At 42.0% G+C, this 26,328-nt stretch overlaps 1 protein-coding gene across 1 annotated transcript in view; it reads right to left on the reverse strand.

Moving 5' to 3' along the window:
* The window catches only part of LOC140200825 (glutamate receptor ionotropic, delta-2-like), a 601,297-nt gene that overhangs the window by 478,854 nt on the left and 96,115 nt on the right, over window positions 1–26,328 (reverse strand). Inside the window, exon 2 of the mRNA XM_072264448.1 lies at window positions 19,780–19,935. Coding sequence (XP_072120549.1) covers window positions 19,780–19,935 — 156 coding nt within the window. The remainder of the gene's footprint in view (window positions 1–19,779; window positions 19,936–26,328) is intronic.

Below are 26,328 nucleotides of genomic sequence, written 5' to 3' on the forward strand. Positions count from 1 at the left end.
ATTGGAGCAGGGGGCAGGGATTCAAGTTTTTGGATCATTGGGACCTGAGGTGGAGGATAACTGCGTGGCTGAGGGATTGGAGCAGGGGGCAGGGATTCAAGTTTTTGGATCATTGGGACCTCTTTTGGCGCAGGCGTGACCTGTACAAAAAGGACGCGTTACACTTGAATCCTAGGGGGACCAATATCCTGGCAGGGAGATTAGCGAGGGCTACTGAGGTGACTTTAAACTAGAATGGTTGGGGGGTGAGAATCAAATTAAAGAGGCTAGGGGAGAGGAGGTTAGTTCACTACAGGGGGATGGGAACAAGCGCAGAGAGACAGAGGGGTGTAAAGTGAGGTTGGAAGCAAAAAGTACTAAGGAGAAAAGTAAAAGTGGCAGGCCGACAAATCCAGGGCAAGCATTAAAAAGGGCCACTTTTCGACATAATTGTATAAGGGCTAAGAGAGTTGTAAAAGAGCGCCTGAAGGCTTTGTGTGTCAATGCAAGGAGCATTCGTAATAAGGTGGATGAATTGAAAGTGCAGATTGTTATTAATGATTACAATATAGTTGGGATCACAGAGACATGGCTCCAGGGTGACCAAGGATGGGAGCTCAACATTCAGGGATATTCAATATTCAGGAGGGATAGACATGAAAGAAAAAGAGGTGGGGTGGCGTTGCTGGTTAGAGAGGAGATTAACGCAATAGAAAGGAAGGACATAAGCCGGGAAGATGTGGAATCGATATGGTAGAGCTGCGTAACACTAAGGGGCAGAAAACGCTGGTGGGAGTTGTGTACAGGCCACCTAACAGTAGTAGTGAGGTCGGAGATGGTATTAAACAGGAAATTAGAAATGTGTGCAATAAAGGAACAGCAGTTATAATGGGTGACTTCAATCTACATGTAGATTGGGTGAACCAAATTGGTAAAGGTGCTGAGGAAGAGGAATTCTTGGACTGTGTGCGGGATGGTTTTTTGAACCAACATGTCGAGGAACCAACTAGAGAGCAGGCTATTCTGGACTGGGTTTTGAGCAATGAGGAAGGGTTAATTAGCAATCTTGTCGTGAGAGGCCCCTTGGGTAAGAGTGACCATAATATGGTGGAATTCTTCATTAAGATGGAGAGTGACATAGTTAATTCAGAAACAAAGGTTCTGAACTTAAAGAGGGGTAACTTTGAAGGTATGAGACGTGAATTAGCTAAGATAGACTGGCAAATGACACTTAAAGGATTGACGGTGGATATGCAATGGCAAGCATTTAAAGATTGCATGGATGAACTACAACAATTGTTGATCCCAGTTTGGCAAAAGAATAAATCAAGGAAGGTAGTGCACCTGTGGCTGACAAGAGAAATTAGGGATAGTATCAATTCCAAAGAAGAAGCATATAAATTAGCCAGAAAAAGTGGCTCACCTGAGGACTGGGAGAATTCAGAGTTCAGCAGAGGAGGACAAAGGGCTTAATTAGGAAGGGGAAAAAAGATTATGAGAGAAAACTGGCAGGGAACATAAAAACTGACTGTAAAAGCTTTTATAGATATGAAAAAAGGAAAAGACTGGTAAAGACAAATGTAGGTCCCCTACAGACAGAAACAGGTGAATTGATTATGGGGAGCAAGGACATGGCAGACCAATTGAATAATTACTTTGGTTCTGTCTTCACTAAGGAGGACATAAATAATCTTCCAGAAATAGTAGGGGACAGAGGGTCCAGTGAGATGGAGGAACTGAGCGAAATACATGTTAGTAGGGAAGTGGTGTTAGGTAAATTGAAGGGATTGAAGGCAGATAAATCCCCAGGGCCAGATGGTCTGCATCCTAGAGTGCTTAAGGAAGTAGCCCAAGAAATAGTGGATGCATTAGTGATAATTTTTCAAAACTCGTTAGATTCTGGACTAGTTCCTGAGGATTGGAGGGTGGCTAATGTAACCCCACATTTTAAAAAAGGAGGGAGAGAGAAACCGGGGAATTATAGACCGGTTAGCCTAACGTCAGTGGTGGGGAAACTGCTGGAGTCAGTTATCAAAGATGTGATAACAGCACATTTGGAAAGCGGTGAAATCATCGGACAAAGTCAGCATGGATTTGTGAAAGGAAAATCACGTCTGACGAATCTCATAGAATTTTTTGAGGATGTAACTAGTAGAGTGGATAGGGGAGAGCCAGTGGATGTGGTATATTTGGATTTTCAAAAGGCTTTTGACAAGGTCCCACACAGGAGATTAGTGTGCAAACTTAAAGCACACGGTATTGGGGGTAAGGTATTGATGTGGATAGAGAATTGGTTAGCAGACAAGAAGCAAAGAGTGGGAATAAACGGGACCTTTTCAGAATGGCAGGCGGTGACTAGTGGGGTACCGCAAGGCTCAGTGCTGGGACCCCAGTTGTATACAATATATATTAATGACTTGGATGAGGGAATTAAATGCAGCATCTCCAAGTTTGCGGATGACACGAAGCTGGGTGGCAGTGTTCGCTGTGAGGAGGATGCTAAGAGGATGCAGAGTGACTTGGACAGGTTGGGTGAGTGGGCAAATTCATGGCAGATGCAATTTAATGTGGATAAATGTGAAGTTACCCACTTTGGTGGCAAAAATAGGAAAACAGATTATTATCTGAATGGTGGTCGATTAGGAAAAGGGGAGGTGCAATGAGACCTGGGTGTCATTATACACCAGTCATTGAAAGTGGGCATGCAGGTACAGCAGGCGGTGAAAAAGGTGAACGGTATGCTGGCATTTATAGCAAGAGGATTCGAGTACAGGAGCAGGGAGGTACTACTGCAGTTGTACAAGGCCTTGGTGAGACCACACCTGGAGTATTGTGTGCAGTTTTGGTCCCCTAATCTGAGGAAAGACATCCTTGCCATAGAGGGAGTACAAAGAAGGTTCACCAGATTTATTCCTGGGATGGCAGGACTTTCATATGAAGAAAGACTGGATGAACTGGGCTTGTACTCGTTGGAATTTAGAAGATTGAGGGGGGATCTGATTGAAACGTACAAAATCCTAAAGGGATTGGACAGGCTAGATGCAGGAAGATTGTTCCCGATGTTGGGGAAGTCCAGAACGAGGGGTCACAGTTTGAGGATAAAGGGGAAGCCTTTTAGGACCGAGATTAGGAAAAACTTCTTCACACAGAGAGTGGTGAATCTGTGGAATTCTCTGCCACAGGAAACAGTTGAGGCCAGTTCATTGGCTATATTTAAGAGGGAGTTAGATATGGCCCTTGTGGCTACGGGGATCAGGGGGTATGGAGGGATGGCTGGGGCAGGGTTCTGAGTTGGATGATCAGCCATGATCATAATAAATGGCAGTGCAGGCTCGAAGGGCCGAATGGCCTACTCCTGCACCTATTTTCTATGTTTCTATGTTTCTATTTCAAGCCAAGACCCTTCATCAGGACTTTCAACAATAAAAGCTTTTAACCGCATGAAAAATGTACTTCATGCAGCTAAGAATATTTATTTTGTTCCCTGTAGGATTATAATTATGGCACAAGGAGTTCTGCAGATTCTGGAAATCCAAAGCAACATACACAAAATGCTGGAGCAACTCAGTAGCTCAGGCAGCATCTATGGAGATGAATAAACAATCGACGCTTCAGGCTGAGATTCCAGTTCAAGGCTAGAAAAGAAGGAGGAAGACGCCAGAATAAAAAGCTTGAGGGAGGGGAAGGAGGATAGCTGGAAGGTGACAGGTGAAGGGAGGGAAACAAAAAATGGCTGGAGAGCAAAGGATCTGATAGAAGAGAAGTGTGAACTATAGGACAAAGGGAAGGAGAAGGAGAGCGGTGGAGCTGGGGTGGTGGTGGTGTTCGGGAGGGAGGTGATAAGCAGGTGAGAAGAGGTAAGACACCAGTGTGGGGAATAGAAGAGGGGAGGGAGAGGAAATTATATTTCTACTGAAAAGTGAAATTGATATTTATGCTATCTGGCTGGAGACAAACCAGTTGGAATACAAGGTATTGCTCCTCCACACTGAAGGTGGCCTCATCATAGCACAACAGGAGGTCATGCAGCAACTTGTCAGAATGGGAAAGCGAACCAGAATTGAAAGGTTTTTGCTGGCTAGAGTAGAGGTGGGCACATGGCCAAGTGGTTAAGGTGTTTGTCTAGTGATCAGAAGGTTGCTAGTTCGAGCCTGAGCTGTGGCAGCGTGTTTGTGTCCTTGAACAAGGCATTTAACCACACATTGCTCTAGTGTCTGTGTGAGGAGTGGCACCCCACACAGACTTCCAATCTGCGCCTTGTAAGCATGAAAATGTCCGATGCAGGCCTCTCATGGTCTGAGTCAACGTTCCCTCCCTGCCGGATAGAGCAGAGATGTTCTACACAGCAGCCCCCCAATTTATGACAGGTCCAGGAGGTGGCAGGTGGCAATACATGACCACAACATATTTTTAGGTGAAGTGTTGCCTCACCTGGAAGAACTGTTTGTGGCCCTGAATGGAGGTGAGGGAGGAGATGAATGGGCATCTTCTCCCTCACCTCCATTCCCCTGCAGAAAGGGGAGGGGGGGTAAAGATTTGTTTGGTGGTAGGATCCTTTTGGAGAAGGTGGAAGTTGTGGAGAATGACGTGTTCAATGCAGAGTCTCATGGGGTGGTAGGTAAGGACTGTTAAGGCAGCAAGAAGATGGGGGGAGCATGGATGTTTGGGAAGTAGAGGAGATGCGGGTGAGGGCAGTGTTAATGGTGGAAGAAGGAAAGAATGGTGGAGGATGCACAAATCATCTCTGATGTTTTGAAATTGAAAGCCACATTCCTGGAACAGTTGCAGCAGAGACGAAGGAAGGGAGAAAAGGGAATAGCATTTTTTACAGGAGACATGGTGGGAAGAGGTATAGTCAAGATAGCCATGGGAATCAAATAGGTTTATAAAGGATGTTGGCCAACAGTTTGTCTTCAGACCTGGAGACAGAGCAATTAATAAAAGGAATAGAGATGTCAGAAAGAGACCAAGTGAATTTAGGGCAAGGTGGAAGTTGGAGAAAAAGTTGATGAAAGTGATGTGCTCAGAGTGGGTCCATAAAGCAGCAACAATGTAGTCATCAATGCAATGGAGTAAGTGCTAGGCAGCATTACTGGGGAAGGCTTGGAGCATGGACTGTTTTACATAGCTAACGAAAAGGCAGGCATAGCTGGGGACCATGTGGGTTCCCGTGGCTACCTCTCGAGTCTGTAGAAAGTGGGAGGAGCTGAAGGAAAAATTGTTGAGGCTGAAGACCAGTTTTGCCAGACAGAGGAAGGTAGCGATGGTGGAGAGGAGCTGGTTACTTCTGTTTTTAAGAAAGAAGCAGAGAGCTTTGAGGCCTTCTTGATGGGGGATAGAAGTGTATAGGGACTGGACATCTATAGTAGAAATGCAGCAGTCAGGGCCAGGAATCTGTAAGTTAGTGAGGAGTTTAAGAGCATGAGAAGTGTTGCAGATGTCAATGAGAAGGGACTGAACCAAGGCAAATAGAATGGAGTTGAAGTATGAAGTCACAAGTTCAGAGGGGCAGGAGCAGGCAGAACCAACTGGCCTACCCAGACAGTCAGATTTCTGGATCTTGGGTTGGAGGTAGAAGCAAGCAATGCCGGGTAAGGGAACTATGAGTTTGGTGGCAGTGCATGGAGGTTCCCCAGAGTTGATGAGGTCAATGATGGTGTTAGAGACAACTTTCTGATGGTCAGGAGTGTGGTTCTCTTCAAAGGGTAGGCATGAAGAGGTTCCTGAGAGTTGCCACCTAACCTCTGCAGGGTTGAGGTCAGTCCGCCACACTACAACAGCACCCTCTTGGTCTGTGGGTTTGAGGGTAAGGTTGAAATTTGTGCAGACAGAGTGGGAGACAGTGTGTTCAGAAGGGATGATGTTCAAGGTGGGGGAGAGGAATTCTGAAATAATCATTTGATAAAACATTTTATGCCATCACTTTATAAAACTTGCAACTCATGGACAGAATAGGAATAATAATTGTCCAGGAGAACCAACAGGGAATCTGCAATATTTCAGTTCCTTTTCATTCACATAGTTGAAGCAATTCTCCGTAAATTGCTTCCCATATTCAATTTGTTGATTAGAAATCCGATCATTCTACAGAACTTGCCTGAAGCAGTTTGAAGGGAAGATTTTATTTACTGCAGACAAAATAGAGGAGCAAGCTCTGGAGATATGGAAAGCTGTATTCATCAGAACATCCGGCAAAGTCTTGAGACTTTTAGATTCAACTAGGGAGCAATTTGTTGAACATCCACAATGGATAAGAAGTCTACTGCAGTGTGTGAGTTCCCAAGGCAACATATAAACCACGAATAAAGAGGTTAGCCCTTATCCCCATGCAGCAGCATTTAGCTCTCCCTCTACAACGAAAGATCATTCAGCAGAAAGGTGTAATAGATACAGTATATAAATCAACTCAAACTAATGACAGAATCCAGGATCAATAACTGTTGGCCATTATACACTGGTTGTACATTTTAAAACAGAGAGCCTTGTAATTTATAATGTCAGTTGCAATGTATAGACAGTATCTACAAAGTGATGTGTGCAGACCATGGTATCTATAACTTGGCGTTAGTTTGCAATCACTGCACATCTCAGACATAAATGGTTTCTTTACAGTTTTTTTCTTTCAAATGATGAATATATTTCCCATAGTAAATATTGCAAATGCCACTAGTTGACTGAAAACATGAAAACAAATTAACCAACATTAGTTATGTCCTTTCTGAGTTATGTGTGAAGCAGCTTAATGAACAAATGTGGTGAAGGTGAAGGTTTAGCAGTTGATTGGTAATTCTGTCCAACAGCTATGTTACACTCTCTCCCAGGAAATAAAGTCATGTATGCACTATTCCTTCTTTGTGCTCCAGATCTGCAAGCACTTTCAGAAGTGCAAGAGTTCTTTCAAACATGCCTCTCTTTACATGTGGAGCTCCAGTTTCCTTTGCTTCTTAAGAGTGGATTCCGAGAAGGATGGACAGATAACTGTCACAAGCCAGGGCAGTGCAATATAGAGAGCAAGCTGTTACCTGTGCAGCAGGGTCCCCCTCTCCACGTAGAGGATGAATCCAAAGGAACGGCAGAGACTGATAAATCAGTCATGTGACCATATAATGCAATGTCATATGTATGACATGTTCACAAATAGTGATGTGGTTAGTCTTCAAAAAAAAAGACAGCACATTGCATAAAGCCCGCTTTCTCTCACAAAATTTATTTGTTCCACTACTCCACAGAATAATGTGTATGCTTTTTCTTTTCCTTAGGTATTAATTTTAGAATTGAGAAAAGCCTGTATACTTATGGCTTCCAAATAGGATGATGAGGCCATGTTGGAATCTCAGACGCTTCACATATTTGACAAGCAGTTGCCAATGGGCAAGCAAGTGGGTAGGTTGTAAGGTGGAAACAACAGGAATTCTGCAGATGCTGGAAATTCAAGCAACACACATCAAAGTTGCTGGTGAACGCAGCAGGTCAGGCAGCATCTCTAGGAAGAGGTGCTGCCTGACCTGCTGCGTTCACCAGCAACTTTGATGTGTGTAGGTTGTAAGGTGGACCTTACACCACTCTAATCACCATTCACACAGGATTGTATGCATTTCCAAAGCATGCCCTTGAGCTTCTCAACAACTTCCTGGATAGTTCTCTCCATTTGGGGTAGTCATAGCTCAGAGATTTCCATGATTTAGTAGAAATATTCAATTTCTTCAAGCAGGCTTTGAGGAAACCCTTTATTTTTTTTATTTGTCCAACAGGTAAAACCTTCCATCACATTCCAATTAAGGATATTGATGTTGACTCACTTGCCCTTGCAATTAATTTAGAGAATTTTGTGAAGGTCAGAGTAGTAGTCTTTTTTCAGTAACTTGCGATGGCTGCTGTAGGTAGACTATGTCTTAGAAGAATATAAGAGGGCAGGCATCAGTGCTGCTCAAAAGGACAGGAGTTTGGGCAGAGTCAAAGGCCTTGATCTTCAAGTACCCTTTCCTCCAACATTGTTAGTTAATTGGGGCTCTCCCTGCAATCTGGCACAAGTCAATTCTATTGGTCAGTTAGAAACTTCCCAAATCACAATGTGGATTTTGTTCATTTTGTGCATCGATTACGATCTTCACTGTGATAGCTTCAGAGAGCAGTACCATCCACTACTGTATATGTAGCCTTCAACCTCAGCCTAGCGTTTGATTCCAGCAATCAGTTGAGCATCCTCAACTTTCCCTGCTAACATTAATCTGTGACCACTTTATGTTTGCTCTATATGCAAATTGTCATGTTATGCAACAGATCTATGAAACAAAGGTGCAACAATTTTTCTAAATTTTTATTACTATAAAGCAACATCTCACCTCCAACAAAGTTCCAACAAGAGTAGAGATAACTTCAAGCCTGAGAGGATGGTCCTCAAATTCAACATCTGATAGAGCAAAATCCTCTACCAAATTAAATCTTCTGCAACACAATGCACTTCATCAAAAAAGTTTTGCATCCAGTTCCTTCCTAAAAAACATGGAATACTTCTCATATCTTAGGCGCCATCTTTCATGGAATAAAGAAATTCACCACTAACTTCTTTCAGATGCATTCTCCCTCTCTCAAGATTTGTGTGAGACTTTAATGAGTCAAATAAAATTCACGGAATGCCACCAAGATCAAAGTTCTGAATTCTATAGCTGATTACATGTTACGAGGTAAAGAGTAGTAAATAAGAAAGGCTCATTTGGGCGTGTTGTGGTGTATTAAATTTTGTAAAAACATCAGAAAAGAGTCTGAACAATTCCAAGCGATTCTTTAACTCTTCATGAGTTTGCAGCATGTAAGATGTCTGCAGAATTTAAACACTGTAGCTTTGTTAAATGTTTACTAACAGCAGCAGGGTTCTTACACCTTAGATATGTTAACTGTTTCCTAAGAGTGGCTGGTTTCTTTTTAGCCTCAGGCATGAGCAGCATGAGAACAAAAGACCTGAGGGTTTATCTGTCTCTGCATGTCCCACTATGCTTGTGGATTGGACCCCTAATTATCGAGGCACTTTTCGCTTGGTTCTTGGGACTTCACCTAGAATGAGGAATCATGATCATCGGTGTCTAGAACAGACCCAGGGTGGTTTCACGAGTCAGAATTCAGAGTTCTGTTGACAGAAGCAGCAACCCCACCCCCGACAACAGAACAATCAAATCTAGACAGTGAACCGTGAGCCCTGAAATCTTTGTAAATTACTACATAGTATTTTGCATGGTTCATTTGTACTTTCTATTTTATGGTAATAAATTAGGCTTAAATTACTTGGTTGTGCTTGTATGTTTATTAGCACATCTTCAGGACACACAAATTGCTTTGGGTCTTTTGGGTCTGATCAACCCAGCCCATTTACTGATCAAGCAGATGTTTTATACAGACTGCCGCATAATGATTCTGTGTGGTTATTGAAAATGCCTTAATTTTTCTTTAAAAGATTCTTTGTTGCTGGTGGACAATATGTTTTCCGTCATGGATACAGAACTCACACAGTTGAGTCCATGAGCAAATTCTGAAATAATGGACTGATTCTAATCCAAACTTGAATGCACAACAATTCTATTATTTTAGACACACATTATCCACTGATCACAGTGGGAAAATCCCAATATTCAGATAAATGGAGTCTGAAAGCAAGAAACTGCAGCTGATGAAAAACTTAAAATACAAGAAAAACTTGGGTCAGGCAGTGGAGAGAGAATTGGGATTTATGTTTTCAGAGGAAGGTAATGGATGGAGGGAACAAACAGGAGATCTATGATAGGGTAGAGATCAAATAAATTTGCTGTTCATTTTGTCTGAAAGAAGATGGTTAAGTCTTAGAATTCATAGCTGATCTGGAGAAGGTATGATCAGAAGGAGATGAGTGAACATAGATGAGAGGGGAAATCATTCATTCTCAGATTTTTCCTTTGTTCTTTCCACCACTCCCAATTCTCTGCAACTTAAAACATGCTCTCACTTTTACAGTTCTGATGAAAGGGCATCGACCTAAAAATGGACATTCCTTCTCCTTCGATATATGCTTGATAATCTATTGAGTATACCGTGCATTTACTGTTTCTATTTCTGCATGAAAGAACCCTAAGATGGAATACATTTAGTACAGTAAATATGACAGGAGTTCTAATAAGCTCATACATTCATAAGCTATAGATAGAGAGCTAGAATATGCCATTACAGCAAATACAGTCTCTCTCTCTTGAGAGCAGGACCACCACCTAAGACCCCCTTTAGAGTCATAGAGTTATACAGCACAGAAACAGGCCCTTTGGCCAAACATCTACACCAATGAGGATGTCTTTCTGAGCTAGTCCTACTTCCTGGAATTTGGCCATATCCCTTTAAATCTTCCCTATTCATGTACCTGTACAAATATCTTTTAGGTGTTGTCATTTTACCCACCTCCACTACTTCCGCTGGCACTTCATTCCATATACCCACAATACTCTGTGTGATAAACTTGCTTTACAAGTACCCTTTAAATCTTTAAACCTTAAGTCCAAGCTCTCAAGTTTCAGACTCCCTGTCCCCGGGGACAACAAAACTGAAAATTCAACTCCTCATGATTTTATCAAATGTTATAAGGCAACTCTAAGCCTCCTTTGCTCCAAGAAGTCTATTCAGACTTTCCATATACCTCATGCCCTCCAGTCCCAGCAACATCCTTGTGAACTTTTTCTGCATTTTCTCTATCTTACGTCCTTGCAACTCATGCAGTTCTCCATTTTTCCACAGTTTTGAGAGTTGCCGATGTATCACAGATTTGAACATAGTTACTATAGCCCAGTATGGATGTAAAACAGCAAAAGTAAACTCCTGATTCACCACCTTCCAACTCATTAAGAGGTACAGTAAAGTAGTTCAACAACATGAGAAAATGAAGGTACTCTAAATGCCAAACAGGTATAACATGCCAAAGGTGTACATTGGTGAACAGTACAAATCTTAAGGACTCAAGAGTCTGTACAACTACAAATCAATGTGTATGGGTACATTACCAGTCAATAATTAGTACAAAGTGGAGTCATTGCACTAAAAGAAGTAAATCTGTACACTAAACTTACTCTTCCTTTAGATTAACATAACATAAAACTGTTCATGTAACAAAACATTCAATTTTCCTTTAACAATCCATGTTCAAATAAACATGCTTTCACAATAAGTGTTTGCATGATTTTTTTTTAACATCTGTCCATAACTATACTAAAGATCCAGCCTTTAGGGTGGCACTCCGTTTCTTTCAGGAGAGCAACTCTGGACCTGTGGAGTGGCATCAGGTCTGGCAGGTCTCTTGTCAAAGACAACTTTCTCTGTTGAAAGTTTCACGTTGATGTCAGTGACAGCATCACTGAGAGGTAAGTCCGATGGATAGAATGGGTCGTCGGTCTTACTGGACACAGATGACTTCGGTGTGTTTTTTGGCAGAGCATCCAGTATCTGGTCCACATGACATTTCCATGTATGATCTCAAACATCCACCATGTACATCTGTTGTCCAGTTCTTGCAGCTATCCTACCAGTGTCCACCTGTCTTCTTTTCTAGGACTTCCCGTTCAACCTTGAATCTCCTTGCTGATTTAACTGGAAACTGGATAAAATGTTTATTCTGCACTCCCATTCTAGATCTGGTTTCAGGAGGTCTATGTAAGACCTCAAACTCCTGCTCATGAACAGCTCTGCAAGTATTTGATTTGTCGTTGCATGAACAGAGTTCCGATACACATAAAAGAAGTTGTCTACTTTGGGTGGTAGAGAAATGTCCTCCTTGTCCATCGTGTTAATAGGCTTTTTGAAAGTTTGGACAAACCTTTCAGCTAACCCATTTGTTGCTGGATGGTGAGGAGCTGGCTTGAAATATTGATGCTATATTACTTCATGAAATGTCTGAACTCTTGACGTGTATTCTGGTCTGTTATCACTCAGAATTTGTTCAGGTAAGCCATTTCTGGTGAAGATAACCTCAGGGCAGAAACAATCTTTTGTGAGGTGGTTGACTTCATTGGTATGACCTCACACCGCCAAGTCAGTACTGACAGCAATCAGAAATATGGAGTCATGAATGGCCCAGGCAAAGTCAATATGCACTGTTTGCCATGGTGAAGACACTGGTGTAAAGATGCCTGTGAGGGTGCGTTTTGAACTATGTAGCATCCCAAACAGCTTTTCGTGAATTCTTCAATCTGTCTATCTATCCCTGGCCACCACACGTACCTCCAGGTGACACACATCAAAGTTGCTGGTGAACGCAGCAGGCCAGGCAGCATCTCTAAGAAGAGGTACAGTCGACGTTTCAGGCCGAGACCCTTCGTCAGGACTAACTGAAGGAAGAGTTAGTAAGAGATTTCAAAGTGGGAGGGGGAGGGGGAGATCCAAAATGATAGGAGAAGACAGGAAGGGGAGGGATGGAGCCAAGAGCTGGACAGGTGGACAGCTCCCTTCCCAACATTCAGGGCCCCAGACAGTCCTTCCAGGTGAGGCGACACTTCACCTGTGAGTCGGCTGGGGTGATATACTGCGTCTGGTGCTCCCGATGTGGCCTTCTATATATTGGCGAGACCCAACGCAGACTGGGAAACTGCTTTGCTGAACACCTATGCTCTGTCCGCCAGAGAAAGCAGGATCTCCCAGTGGCCACACATTTTAATTCCACATCCCATTCCCATTCTGATATGTCTATCCACGGCCTCCTCCACTGTAAACATGAAGCCACACTCAGGGTGGAGGAACAACACCTTATATTCCGTCTGGGTAGCCTCCAACCTGATGGCATGAACATTGACTTCTCTAACTTCCGCTAATGCCCCACCTCCCCCTCGTACCCCATCCGTTATTTACATACACACATTCTTTCTCTCACTCTCCTTTTTCTCCCTCTGTCCCTCTGACTATACCCCTTGCCCATCCTCTGGGTTCCCCCCCACCTTGTCTTTCTCCCCGGACCTCCTGTCCCATGATCCTCTCATATCCCCTTTGCCAATCACCTGTCCAGCTCTTGGCTCCATCCCTCCCCCTCCTGTCTTCTCCTATCATTTTGATCTCCCCCTCCCCCTCCCACTTTCAAATCTCCTACTAACTCTTCCTTCAGTTAGTCCTGACGAAGGGTCTCGGCCTGAAACGTCGACTGTACCTCTTCCTAGAGATGCTGCCTGGCCTGCTGCATTCACCAGCAACTTTGATGTGTGTTGCTTGAATTTTCAGCATCTGCAGAATTCCTGTTGTTAGCTCCAGGTGAGATTCTTCATCTTGACTGTACCCAGGTGTCCATCATGCAGATTCTCCAACACTCTGGTACACAGTTTTGAGAGAACCACAACAGGAGATCCAAATTATCAGCGTTCTTTGACATACAAACAATTGGTCTCATCTCACTGAGAATTCTGGAAACATAGGATTACACTAAGCAGGCCATTGTTGTAAGGTGATGTCATAGAAAATGTTGGGTCACTCCTTGTTTCTCTTTGTATGTTCTCTTTGTATTTCAGAAGTTGTTACTGGCAGCTGATCCACAAATGTTGTGTGGACCACTTCCGCTGGGTCACAGAATGAAGATTTTTTTTCTTCAGTTGCCAACAGTGGAAGATGTGACAAGCCGTCGGCGTTGCTGTGTTGCTTGGTACCCTTGAGCTCTATGTCATAAGAGTAGGCTCCTACGAAAAGTGCCCAATGTTGCAACTAGGTAGCAGACATCACTGGGATTCCCTTCCTGGGATTGAAATTAGACACAAAGGACTGTTGCGCTGTCACGTGAGTAAAGTTTTGTCTGTAAAGTAGTGGTGGAACTTCTTTACTCCCCATATTAAACTAAGGGCCTTTCGGTTGATCCGTGCATAGTTGCGTTCTGCACTCATTAGTGACCTTGAAGCAAATGCAATCAGATGTTCAGATCCATTTTTCATAGTATGTGACAAAATGGCACCAATACCATAAGGGGACGCATCACCCACTAGTTTGATGGGCGGAGATGGGTCATGATGGGTAAGCAGTTCATCTGACATTATTAGTCTCTTTGTTTACTTGAAGGCTCTTTCACATCTTTATGACTATTCCCACTTTGTTCTTGTCTGCAACAGTGCATTCAATGGGTGCAGCACTGTAGCAATGTTTGGGAGAAACCGGTGGTTGTAATTTACAAAGCCCAAGTATGACCTGAGTTGTGATACATTTTCCGGTTTGGGTGTCTGCAGCACTGCTTCAACCTTCTCTTGTGACTTATGTAAGCCTTGCTTGTCAATGACAAGCTCACAATATGAGATTATATTCTTAAAACTCACATTTCTCTCTCTTTGCACACAGACCATACTCACTCAGCCTGGTAAGCATTTTACCAAGGTTCTGCATGTGCTCTTCACCATTCTAGCCGGTCACAATTATGTCAAAGTAACATTCTGTTCCTTGGAGCACCTGGTGCATTGCTCTTTGCCAAATTGCTCGAACTGATGCAACGCCAAAGACGAGACAATTATACTGGAACAGTCCCTTCTGAGTGTTGATTGTGAGGAAATTCCTGCTTTATTCCTCAATCTCTATTTGCAGATAAGCTTGCTACAAGTCAATATTTGTAAACCTCTCTCCGCCTGTCAAAGATGCAAAGACATATTCACAGCAGGAGATACTGCATAGTACACAGCATAGGGTTAATGTTCACTTTGAAATCCCTGCATATGTGTTCAGCTTTGTGCTTCCCTTTCTTGATCACCAGGACAATGGGCATGGCCCAATTCCTCCGTTCAACCCTAGAGAGAATGCCAGACGCCTCCAAGCTTTGAAGTTCAGCATCCACTTTAGGACATAGTATGTAAGGCACTGGACCGCTTTATGGAATTTTGGTGTTACTGCTTCATCCAGTTCAATTCTGGACTTAATGTCAATACCCTTCTCAAACACCTTCTCATTCATATTACTCAACTGTGATGTATCTGGTTAGTGTTACATTTGGGCTGTGGTTGCCTGTTGATGACACTTTGAGAGCTTTGATTGTGTGCCATTCTAGTTGGATTTTTCTCAACCATTCACATCCAAAAAGTGCTGGCCCTCCACTTTCCAACACATAAAGCTCTAACTGCTGTGTTTGACATCCAAACATCACATTCACTTTCACTTTGCCTTTAGGAGACATTTTTTCATCTGTGTAGGTCTTTAGCATCACTGTGGTCTTTTCTAATAGTAGCTTGGGAAACAGCCTGTTGTAGTTAGCCTCTGAAATTAAAGACAAAGCGGACCCTGTATCCAGCTCTACTTTCAGTTCTACACCAGGCACATCTTGTTGGGATCCATATAATTCTGCATTCTGTTTCAGTAATGCTATGAAGTTCTAGGCCTGACAACTCACCTTTGTCAGACTTGTGTGTTGTCTGATTCAGTTTCATATTCAGTTACTTTATGCATTTCCTTAGTTTTGCGTTTGAAAGATCACTTTGTGTGGTTTTTCTCTTTGGCTGTTCTTTTTGCTGTACTTGTATATTCTGTCTATGTTGCCTTGTCTATCACACTTTTTGCAAAATTTGTCTTTGAACCCAGAGTCATTTGCATCATGGGAGGAGGTGCCACATAGGTAACATTGTTGGCTTCTTGCACCATTCAGGGATGTTTTGTGCATTTCACATTCTAAACTCGTTTTCTGTAGTTCTGATGCATTCTTTCCTCTCGTCTCTTTTGATATTGCAATAGTCAATGCCCATTCTAAAGTTAGATCCCTTTATGACAGTAGTCTCTTTTGAGTGCTTTGACTATACTACCACATACAAGCCTGTCCCTTAATGCATCAGAAAGTCCATCTCCAAAGTCACAGTTTTGGGAAAGTTTGCTCAATTCTGCAATGCATTCCAAAATGCTTTCATCCTTTGACTGGTTTATTTTGTAAAATCTAAATCTCTCAGCTATTACTAGTGGATTTTGGCTCAAGTGATTTTGCAATATTCCAACAATTTCATTGAATATCTTGTTTTCTGGCTTTTCAGGGGTTCCTAAGTTGCTTAAGAGACTGTACATCTTAGCAGTCATTAAGCTAAGAAGTATAGAGACTTTCTTTTCCTCATCCACATCACTGGCATTACAATAGAATTCAAACCTCTCAACATATGATGCCCGGTCCTCATTAACACTATCAAATTTGGCAGCTTTCTCAACTAAGGCCATCGTCATGTTATGTTCACTTCATCTTTGCTAGTTGCACATCTCTCACTGTGTACTCTTCACTGTCACTCATACATCATTATGCTACCATTTGTGATTGCCTTCTCTGTACTAGTTCACTCTTTCTTCTTGCTGTCTCTCTCCTATCCTCCGAGTTCTGACATCTCATAACCATCAGAGCAGTTGGTAATATTTGCTGACGTTCAGGCTTGTAATTATTGCCAATTTGTTGTGTCTGTACAACCGCATGTCAATTAAATAAAAGCACACACTTGGAGGTCAAGTTAACTTGTATATTGACTTTGCAGAGAGAGCAACCAATCAATATGCATGGGTAAGTTATCTGTCACTAACTAGTGCTAAGGAGAGTCATTGTGCGAAAAGAAATAGATCCGTACACTTCATAAACAATATCTTGTGCATGGTGTGCGGGGAGGAAGTCTAGAAGCTAGCAGGCTGACAAAATGATTGCAGTGAGAGACACACTGGAGAAATGTGTGATCACAAACTTCTTACATAAGTGGATTTCAGAGATCCAAAAACTGCTTTGGTTGTCAAGAATCTAACAAAACCAGCCAACATACTAAAAATGAAATTCTTGTACATATAGAGAAGCACTTTTTCAAAGAGACAATGTAGTGTGGTATATCTGTGTAGAAATATGTAAATAAACTGCATAAGAATTCAGTGTGATGACATAATTGCACTTGATATGTAATTACAATGCTATTGTCTTCAATAAAGAGGTAGTACTTGTTCTGAAGGACTCTAAGTATCTGAAATATTAAACACATCCTCTTTACCGAAGCCACTAGAAGCATTTATCCAACACTAGCCACAACCACTTACACACTTCTTCCTTTGAATTTCCAGTACATACAAAATGATGCTCTAGATGGGCTTTATAACAGACATCTGCTAGCAACAGGCTTTGGATCTCAGCCCACAGTTAAAACTTTATTTTTGCCAGAGGCCAAAAAGGATCCATGTTACATGTGGAATTCTGTAAAGTATGCTGCCTGAGTTAGGAGTCAGGATCAACCATTCCATCCACAGAAAGGATTCGTAAGCAACATTCAGATGGTTGCCTCAGATTACCTTTACATCTTGTTCCTCAGTCCCCTGCCCAGTAAAATCCACTCTAGTACCCAGACTGACTTTGCTAATAACTTTCCACTGATATTGCTGGGCCATGAATAGCTAACATTTGCTTGCTGAGGTGTGCATTGCCAACAGCTCCTATCATCTCTGTTTTGCAAGTTAAAATCATCATTTTAATATATGATCCTGCACTTAATGGCACCTAAAGATCCACCCCCAACTCTCTAATTATTGTGGAAATTATTTGGGAGATGAAATCCAATTGAAAATGTGTTAAAGCCAGAAAGTTGGACAGTACATCTTTATCCAGATACAATTATATTTCTCTGTCAGTATTCATGACACACTGGCTGTAAACTATGTTTTCCTTTCTCCCTCAGGTATGGGAACACATGAGCAAGAATGGAAAATTTCAGTGGAGGGGAAATAACGTGAATGTCTGAATGTATAAGCAATAAGTGTCACTTTCATTCGCTCTCATTACTTCTAATTTCAAAGATAAGAGAAATTGAGCAGAGCACAGTTATTGAATAAATTACCAGTTCTCTCTTTCTCCATACATATCATATCTATAATTAAAGATGCCAAGGGGAAAAGTGATTTTGTGTGGTATATATCTCAAGAAAATAGTTCAAAGTGACGATATCAGTATAGGAGAGAACCCTTTTCCCACTCACTTCTCTGCATTATAGGAATGCAAAAGTTTTCACTATCATATGGCTAAGCTGAAGTGTTATAACATTTAAGCCAAGAAGAGAGGCAACAACATTGGCTTTCAATAATTTGCTTAAAAGAGCTAAATTTTAAGGGCTGTCTAATAAAATGCAGCCAAAGGTGGAGAGCAGAGGTTTAAGGTAGAGATTTTCGATATCAGGGTCCGAAATACGAATGAGGGAATCTAGGCAGAATTCCTGATTTGTTGCGGACCTGGAGGATGCTAGAAAACCGGGAGGTGCTAAGGCATGAAGAAGATGAGAACAGAGAGAGAGAGGTCCTCCGTTGGTCAGAGTTGACCATGGATGCTGCACCCTAACTGTCTACACAAGCTAAGGCAGTACAATATGTAGAGCAAGCTGTTGCCCATGCAGCAAGCTCCCCCTCTACATGCAGCTGATGATTCTGAAGGAAATGGCACAGATTGATACAGTTTAACACCTGCAACATCGTAGGAGTTGCCAGTTGAACTCAAATACGACTGTGTCAGAGAATCCAGCTTCAGATTTTTCCTCAGAGTTTACTCCCGAAGCTTTCCTGACGAGTGGGTACAACCACAAAACAGCAGAGGTTTGAGATCAGAATTTTCCTTCTCCTAGATCAGCTGCCAACCACAGCTGATGAGTCACATTTGCCTGGATAACAGCACAAGAGCACAACAAAAAATAACTCAAGCATGAAAAACATTAAGATAGTTGGGTGACTTCATACTTGGGAGTCAGTAAAATGTGTGGGGCTTTTAATCACTTGAAATTATTGGAAGGTGGAAGACTGTGGGCAATATAAAAGTGTTAGGAAAATTGTATCTAGAGTTAACAGGAAGATACACGATGGTACCTGCAATAGAGAAGTTAAGGCAAGGATTGAAATGAACAATGGTCTATGAGATAGGGTCAGAAAATCAAATGAAATCAAATAGAATTCCAAAAACTGCAACCATTCCTACTCTTATGAGTCAGGAACAGGGAAGAGAAAAACAATATGGAGGTAAGAGAGCAGAACTTGTCACTGGACCCAAACATATATCAACGTTAATTTGGAGAAAACTGTAGCACAGTAGTGACTAGATACTGGACAAACAGCCTGAAAACACAGACAGACACATTAGAGAGTTGCTGATGAGGCAGAGCTGAGTGAAATCAGTTCACATGTGGATCCTGAACTATTGGCAAGCAGTAAAATGCTGCTCAGAAATAGGAGTCTAAACAGACTTTTGGGGGGATCCTTTAGATAACACTACAGAGACAAGAAGAGCCTTCACTGACAATTCTCTTGCTATAACTAATTGGGTTAAAAGGAAAGAAGCAATGGCATTCTCACTTAGTTGGACATAGCAGGGAGGAACTGAAGGATGGTGGGCTCAAATCACGGAGAGCTTTAATAATATCTTCTGAAGTTAAATTAGCTTGAACATATACTCTTCACAATAGTTGCAAATAAAGGTAAAGAGGCAGATCACGCTTCAGAAACAGAACTTACTTTTAACTAAGATCTGAAAGACTGAACATTTACTTGAAAGTTATTACTGAAGGTTGAATTAAAGGTTAAAGGTTCATGAAGTTGTATTGATATTATTAAACAAAGTGGGAGCCTATAGTTCAATCATCAAAATCTAAGCGTTAAACTATTCAAGACTAAAATTAAAACACACAAAACCAAATTATCCCTTCAAAAATTCATCAATTTCATGCTTGTAATTTACTTTTAACCTTCATAGATATTACGTCCATAATTAAAGTTCATTTCAAACAATTGGCAATAATAAAGATGACAAAGCCTGCAATAATCTTCCTGAACAGAGGGCTATTGATATAAATGGCCGAAAAACTGCTGCCTTACCCTCTTGAACAGCTTGAAAGGGATTGTTGGAATCAACAAATCTGACTGAGAATGTTATCTTTTCATTCTGCAATATTTCTTCATTCATGTTCATTTCAGCCACAGCTAATCGAAACATTTTATCATCCTTTCTTGCAGTCTCCTCAAAAATTGCACCTGAAGAAGGAAAACAAACCCCATCAATTTGAGTCTGATTCGACAATGAGAATAGGAATCATTTTAAGTAATTTAAGCAGCTGAATTTGACAGACTCTCCATGCATTTGAATAAATAAACTGTACTAGCATTGAAATATGGTGCCTGATTTGCAATAGTGTACAATAATTGTTAATATTTAGTCACACTGACCATTTTCTTTTCAGAATATCAATGGTGCATTGATTTAGTCATATCCAGCATTTCTGAAAAAAAATTACCTATATATTTTCAACAAGGCATTTGATATTAATTATGTAAAAAAATTACAATCATGTCTATTAATTACAAGAGATGTACATGAGATTAAAACCACAGCGGTGAACAGAATTTTACTCCTTTCCTATATTTTTTATCTTTTACCCTCTACTTCGGTTTTCATGTCAAATTCTGTCAAGGGCATCAGTTTCTACTTAGAAGGTGATAGAGCTGCTACTTCACAGGGATACAGGCTCACCAGACTTCCTGTATTATTTGTATGGAGTAGATGCATCCTCACTGTGACTCAGTGGGTTAACCATGGGTGTTCTGACTTCCTCCCATATCCCAAAGATGTGTGGAATTGTGGATTACTCAGCTATTAACACATAGATAAGTGGGCTGCAGCTGTTCAGAATGTTGGCTGGAAGAATAGGGAATGAGGTAATTGGTATTAATAGATACTGAATGGTCAGTCTGGACAATGCACCAAAGGACCACTTTCTCTAAACTACTTACTTGGGTCCATGACTCTATGAAATTCTCCATTCCAACCATTTTTTGTCTAGTCCACATCCATATTTTTTGGGTACATCTCACTCCAGAGAAAACACAGTTTTCAATAATACAGTTTCACAAGCTGGTCTGAATTTTCTGTCAGATTAAGGGCAAAGGTAAAATAACTTGAAATTTACATCACAAACACGAGAAGATCTGCAGGTGCTGGAAATCCAAACGACGACACACAAAATGCTAGGAGGAACTTAGCAGGCCAGACAGCATCTATGAAAAAGAGTACAGTTGATGTGGCAGACCGAAACCCTTCTGCAGAACGGGAGAAAAAAAGCTGAAGAGTAGATTTCAAAGGTGATGGGAGGGGAGAGAGAAACACAAGGTGATAAGAGAACCCTGAAGTAAAGAGTTTGGAAATTGATAGGTGAAAGAAACAGAAGGCTATGGAAGAAAGAAAATGGGGGAGGAGCACCAGGAGGGAGTCGATGGACAGGCAAGTGGATAAGGTGAGAGAGGGAAAAGGGGATGGGAAATGGTGAAGGAGAGCGGTGGGGAGGTGGGGGGAGGCATCACCAGAAGTTCCTGAAATTGACGTTCATGCCATCAGGTTGGAGGCTACCCAAACAGAATATAAGGTGTTGTTCTTCCAACCTAAGCGTTGCCTTATCCCGACAGTGGAAGAGACCATGGATGGACATATCGGAATGGGAATGGGAGGTGGAATTAAAATGGGTGGTCACTGAGAGATCCTGCTTTTTCTGGCAGACAGAGCATAGCTGCTCGATGAAGCGGTCTCCCAATCTATGTCGGGCCTCATTGATATGCAAGAGGCCACACCGGAAGCACCGAACGCACTATATGACCTCAAAAGGCTCACAGGTGAAGTGTCGCCTCACCTGGAAGGCACATTTTGGGTCCTGAATTGTAGTGAGGGAGGAGATGTAGGGACAGGTGTAGCACTTGTTCAGCTTGCAAGGATAAGTGACAGGTGGGAGATTAGTGAGGAGGGACGAACGGACAAGGGGGTCACATAGGGAGTGACCCCTACTGAATGCGGAAAGTGGGGGTGAGGGAAATATGTCCTTGGTGGTGGGATCCTGTTGGAGATGGCAGAAGTTGCTTGGTGGTCGGATCCTATTGGAGATGGCGGAATTTGCTTGGTGGTGGGATCTCCAACAGGGTTTCGGGGTTCCAGCCCGAAACACTGACAACACTCTTTTCCATCGATGCTGTCTGGCCTGCTGAGTTCCTCCAGCATTTTGTGTGTGTTGCTTGTTAGTTACATGCAGGTTGAACAATAAAGGATAGAAGTCCAAAAAAAGAACGCTCTTAAAGCCATCCTGTTCCTCCATAAATTTTCTGAAAAGGCAGACAAGCACCCCATTTAATCAGTGTGCAGTTGCTTTACTTATCTGATACATACCACTAAAATTGTAAGTGTAAGGCTTTTCCTAGACCAGCACTAAGGATTCTACATTGTTATCAAACAATCTCTCTGGCAATGAGAATTCATTTTACAAATTGTGAAGTCTTATTGCTTCAGCTTTTACCTACAGTACAGAATTTTTAAAATGTAAAATCTAAAATAACCATACATTTTGTTTATTCTTCTCTGACTCTCTTTAATCTCTCTCACTCCTATCTTTCATTCTCTTTATTTGCTCTTCTTGTAAAGTTTAATGGCAGTTGGTGGACCAACATGAGGTTCATTACCGCCACCTACTGAGTGGAGTGTGGAGCAAAGAGACAATAAGTATACACACTGAATTCACCCTCCACCCCTCACTCCCCCAAAATATTCAGATAATATCAAAAAATGTAATGCTTTTCAGCAAGTCACAAAATCACATGTACATTATGGCAGTGATATCCTAACAAACTTTCCATGTTAAGCTATGTCTGTCCTGAGAGCTCAATTTAGCAATTAGATGTTCCCTTTGCACCTCATAGGAATTGGCTTCAAACAATATGTACTGCACCATTTCCTGATAAGTACACTCCCTATAAATGCCTGTATCATGCATATAAATCCTGACAAAGGAATTATTCAACCTCGTATGTCCAATAAGTAAACAAGTACAGTAAAACTTTTCCCCTCCTTTTGTACCCTTCTTCTTGTTGAGTTTCCATCATCCTCTGAATTTTATATAAATGCCGTCCTTTCTTTTCCTTAACCCAACTTTGTTGCCATAGTGATTGAATAGACTTTTTAATTATGGCTTTCACCTCCCCTTCATGCAAAGGAACCACGACATTTATCGACTTAATTTTAAATGATTGCTTGGCTGGAAAGGCTGTCACCTCGTTTCCTTCAAACTCCACATGGGCAGAGACCCATAAAAAATATATATACAGAAGCCTCGACCCTGCAGCCTCAACAGGTGCTGTCCAATCTCAAGAACAATTTCAGGCCGCCAATTTGAAATACCCGTTTCAATAGATGTCAAGACGGAAAATGAATCAGAACACAGAAGTATATATCCAGGGCGTACTTCTTCAACCCATTCCAAGGCTAAAATGATAGCAACCATCTCAGACGTGAATACTGATAATTAGTCTGATAATCTTTTCTTAACAGTCACCTGAGATTTTGGAACATATACAGAAGCATCTGAATGACCTGCCACTGGATCTTTTGAACCACCCGTGTATATGTACTAAGCCATAATATCTGCCTTGCTTATATTGCTCATCTACCTGTGATACTGATACACAATCACTCCTCATCTTGATCTTTCCCAGAAGGCTTAAATCAACCAGAGGCAAAGGGAGAAACATGGAGGAGTGACAGGAAGGGGTACACTAGGACCATATTCCACATTAAACAACCCAAGACTTTGTGCCCATTCATTTCCCATCCACCCAAAACTGAACACCTTACAAATACACTTTCCTTCTGGGCCACCTTCACATGGGCAAACTTGAAGTGCCGAGCTCGATGGATATGATTAAATCTTCCCACTTCAGTCTGCTACAGCTGAGAATTACCACTGCATCCAAGGTCTATTCAGTTAATAAAGATGTCTTAATACAACTGAATGATCTATTGCTGCTTAAAACCGATGGAAACAATGATGACTGTGCCCGTACTATCTTTGTTAGGAGGACCGTCATCGGAATTGTAGCTGTGGCTTGGGACTACAAGTGGCGTTAAAAAAAAGGTTTTCGACTACCAATACTGACTATCTTGATGGCAAACATACCGTCTCTGGTAAATAAAATTGACAACCTCAGAGCTAGGGTGCTGTATCAGAGGGACATTAGAACAGCGCGCATCCTTTCTTTCATGGAATTTTGGTTAACCCTTTCTGTACTGGACACAGTGATTAAGATTGACGGATTCAGTGTACACTGTCAGGATATAACTGTTGAGCCTCTCAAAAGCAAAGCTGGAGGTGTACTTATCATGAGCAACTCCTGGTGACGTACTAATGTTTCGGAGATGTCCCAATTCTGCTCACCCAGACCTGGAATATCGTGCAATTGTGCCGCCCATTTTACCTGCCGCGGAAAATTTCATTGATCATTTTGATAGCAGTATACATTCCACCTCAGGCCAATGTCCAAAAGGCTCTGAATGATTTGAGTAATAGGATCAACATGCATAAAACAGCACACCCTGCGTCTTCACCATCATTTTGGGGGATTTTAACCAGGCTAGCTTGAAAAAAATCTCCAAATAATTATCAACATATTGCTTGTAGTACTAGAGGAAAGAACACACTGGACTGTTGTTACACCAGCATTACGAGTGCTTACTGTGTTATTCCACACCCTCACTTCGGGAAGTCTGATCACCTGGCTGTACTTCTACTCCCTGAGTATAGGCAGAGACTGAAGACTGCAGCACCAGTAGTGAGGACCAAGAAAGTATGGACAAGGGAAGCACAGAAGCGCCTGCAGGACTCCTTGGAATCGGTGGACCGGACTGTATTCAGGGATTCATCTTTGAATCTGGATGAGTATGCCGTAGTTGTTACCGATTTCATTGAAACCTGTGTGGATGAGTGTGTGCCTATGAAGATTTGTTGTACATTCCCAAACCAAAAGCAGTGGATGAACCAGGAGGTTAGTCATCTGCTGAGGGCTAGATCTGTGGCATTTAATTCTGGAGACCCAGGTCCATAAAAGAAAACAAGCTATGGCTTGCAAGAATAAAGAAACAATTTCAAGGGAGGTTAGAAGCAACATCGGATGCACATCAATTCGGGATTGCAGGACATTACTTCCTACAAAGGGAAACCCAAAGGTATGAATGGCAGTGATGCTTCACTACCAGACAAGCTCAATGCCTTTTATACTCACTTTGAAAGGGAGAATATAACTACATCTGTGAAGATCCCTGCTACACCTGGTGACCCTGTGATCTCTGTCCCGGAGGCTGATGTCAGGCTGTCTTTCTGGAGGGTGAACCCTCACATGGCACCAAGCCTCGATGGTGTACCTGGTAAGGCTCTGAAAATTTGTGCCAACTAACTGGCGGGTGTATTCAAGGACATTTTCAATCTCTTACTGCTACAGTCAGAAGTTCCCACCTGCTTTAAAACAGCGATAATTATAACAGTGCCCAAGAAGAGTACTATGAGCTGTCTTTAAAACTGTTATCCAGTAGCACTTACATCAATGCTTTGAGAGGTTGGTCATGGCTAAAATCAACTACTGCCTCAGCATGGACCTGGACCCACTGTCATCTGCCTATCACAATAGGTCTGTGGCAGATGCAATCTCAAATGCCCTTCACATGGCCTTAGATCATTTCAACAATACAAACACCAATGTCAGGATGCTATTCATTGACTATAGCTTAGCATTTAACACCATCATTCTTGCAGTCCTGATCAATAAGCTACAAATCTGGGCCTCTGTACCTTCCTTTGCAATTGGATCCTCGACCTAACCAGAAGACTACAATCTGTGCAGATTGGTGATATTATCTCCTCCTTGCTGACAATCAACACTGGTGCACCTCAGGGATGTGTGCTTAGCCTACTGCTCTACTCTCTCTATACCCATGACTGCGTGGCTAGGCACAGTTTAAATGCCATCAAATAATTTGCTGATGATATGGTCATTGACGGTAGTAGCTCAGGAACAGAGAGGGTGTATACGAGCCAGATATAGCAGCTAGTCGATGGGTGACGCAGCAACAACATTGCACTCAACATCAGTAAGACCAACCAGCTGATTGTGGACTTCAGAAAGTATACGATAAGGAACTCTAACCAATCCTCATAAAGGGATCAGAAGTGGAAAGAGTGAGCAATTTTAAATTCTTGGGTGTCAAGATCTCTGAGGACCTAAGCTAGACCCAACGTATCGATGCAGCTATAAGGAGGGCAAACCAGTGGCTACATTTCATTAGGAGTTTGAGGAGATTTGGTTTGTCACTTGAAACAATTGAAAACTTCTACAGATGTACCGTGGAGAGCACTCTGACGGGCTGCATCACTGCCTGGTATGGAGGGGATACTGCAGAGTTCCAAAGAAGCAACAGGATATTGTAAAATTAGTCAGCTCCATCTTGGGCACTAGCCTTCATAGTATCCAAGACATCATCAAAGAGTGATGCCTCAGAAAGGCAGAGTCCATTATTAAGGACCCCCATCATGCAGGACATGTCACTTCATCCATTTCTACCTATGA

This window comes from Mobula birostris, chromosome 7, assembly GCF_030028105.1.
Source record: "Mobula birostris isolate sMobBir1 chromosome 7, sMobBir1.hap1, whole genome shotgun sequence".
Taxonomy (NCBI): Eukaryota; Metazoa; Chordata; class Chondrichthyes; order Myliobatiformes; family Myliobatidae; genus Mobula; species Mobula birostris.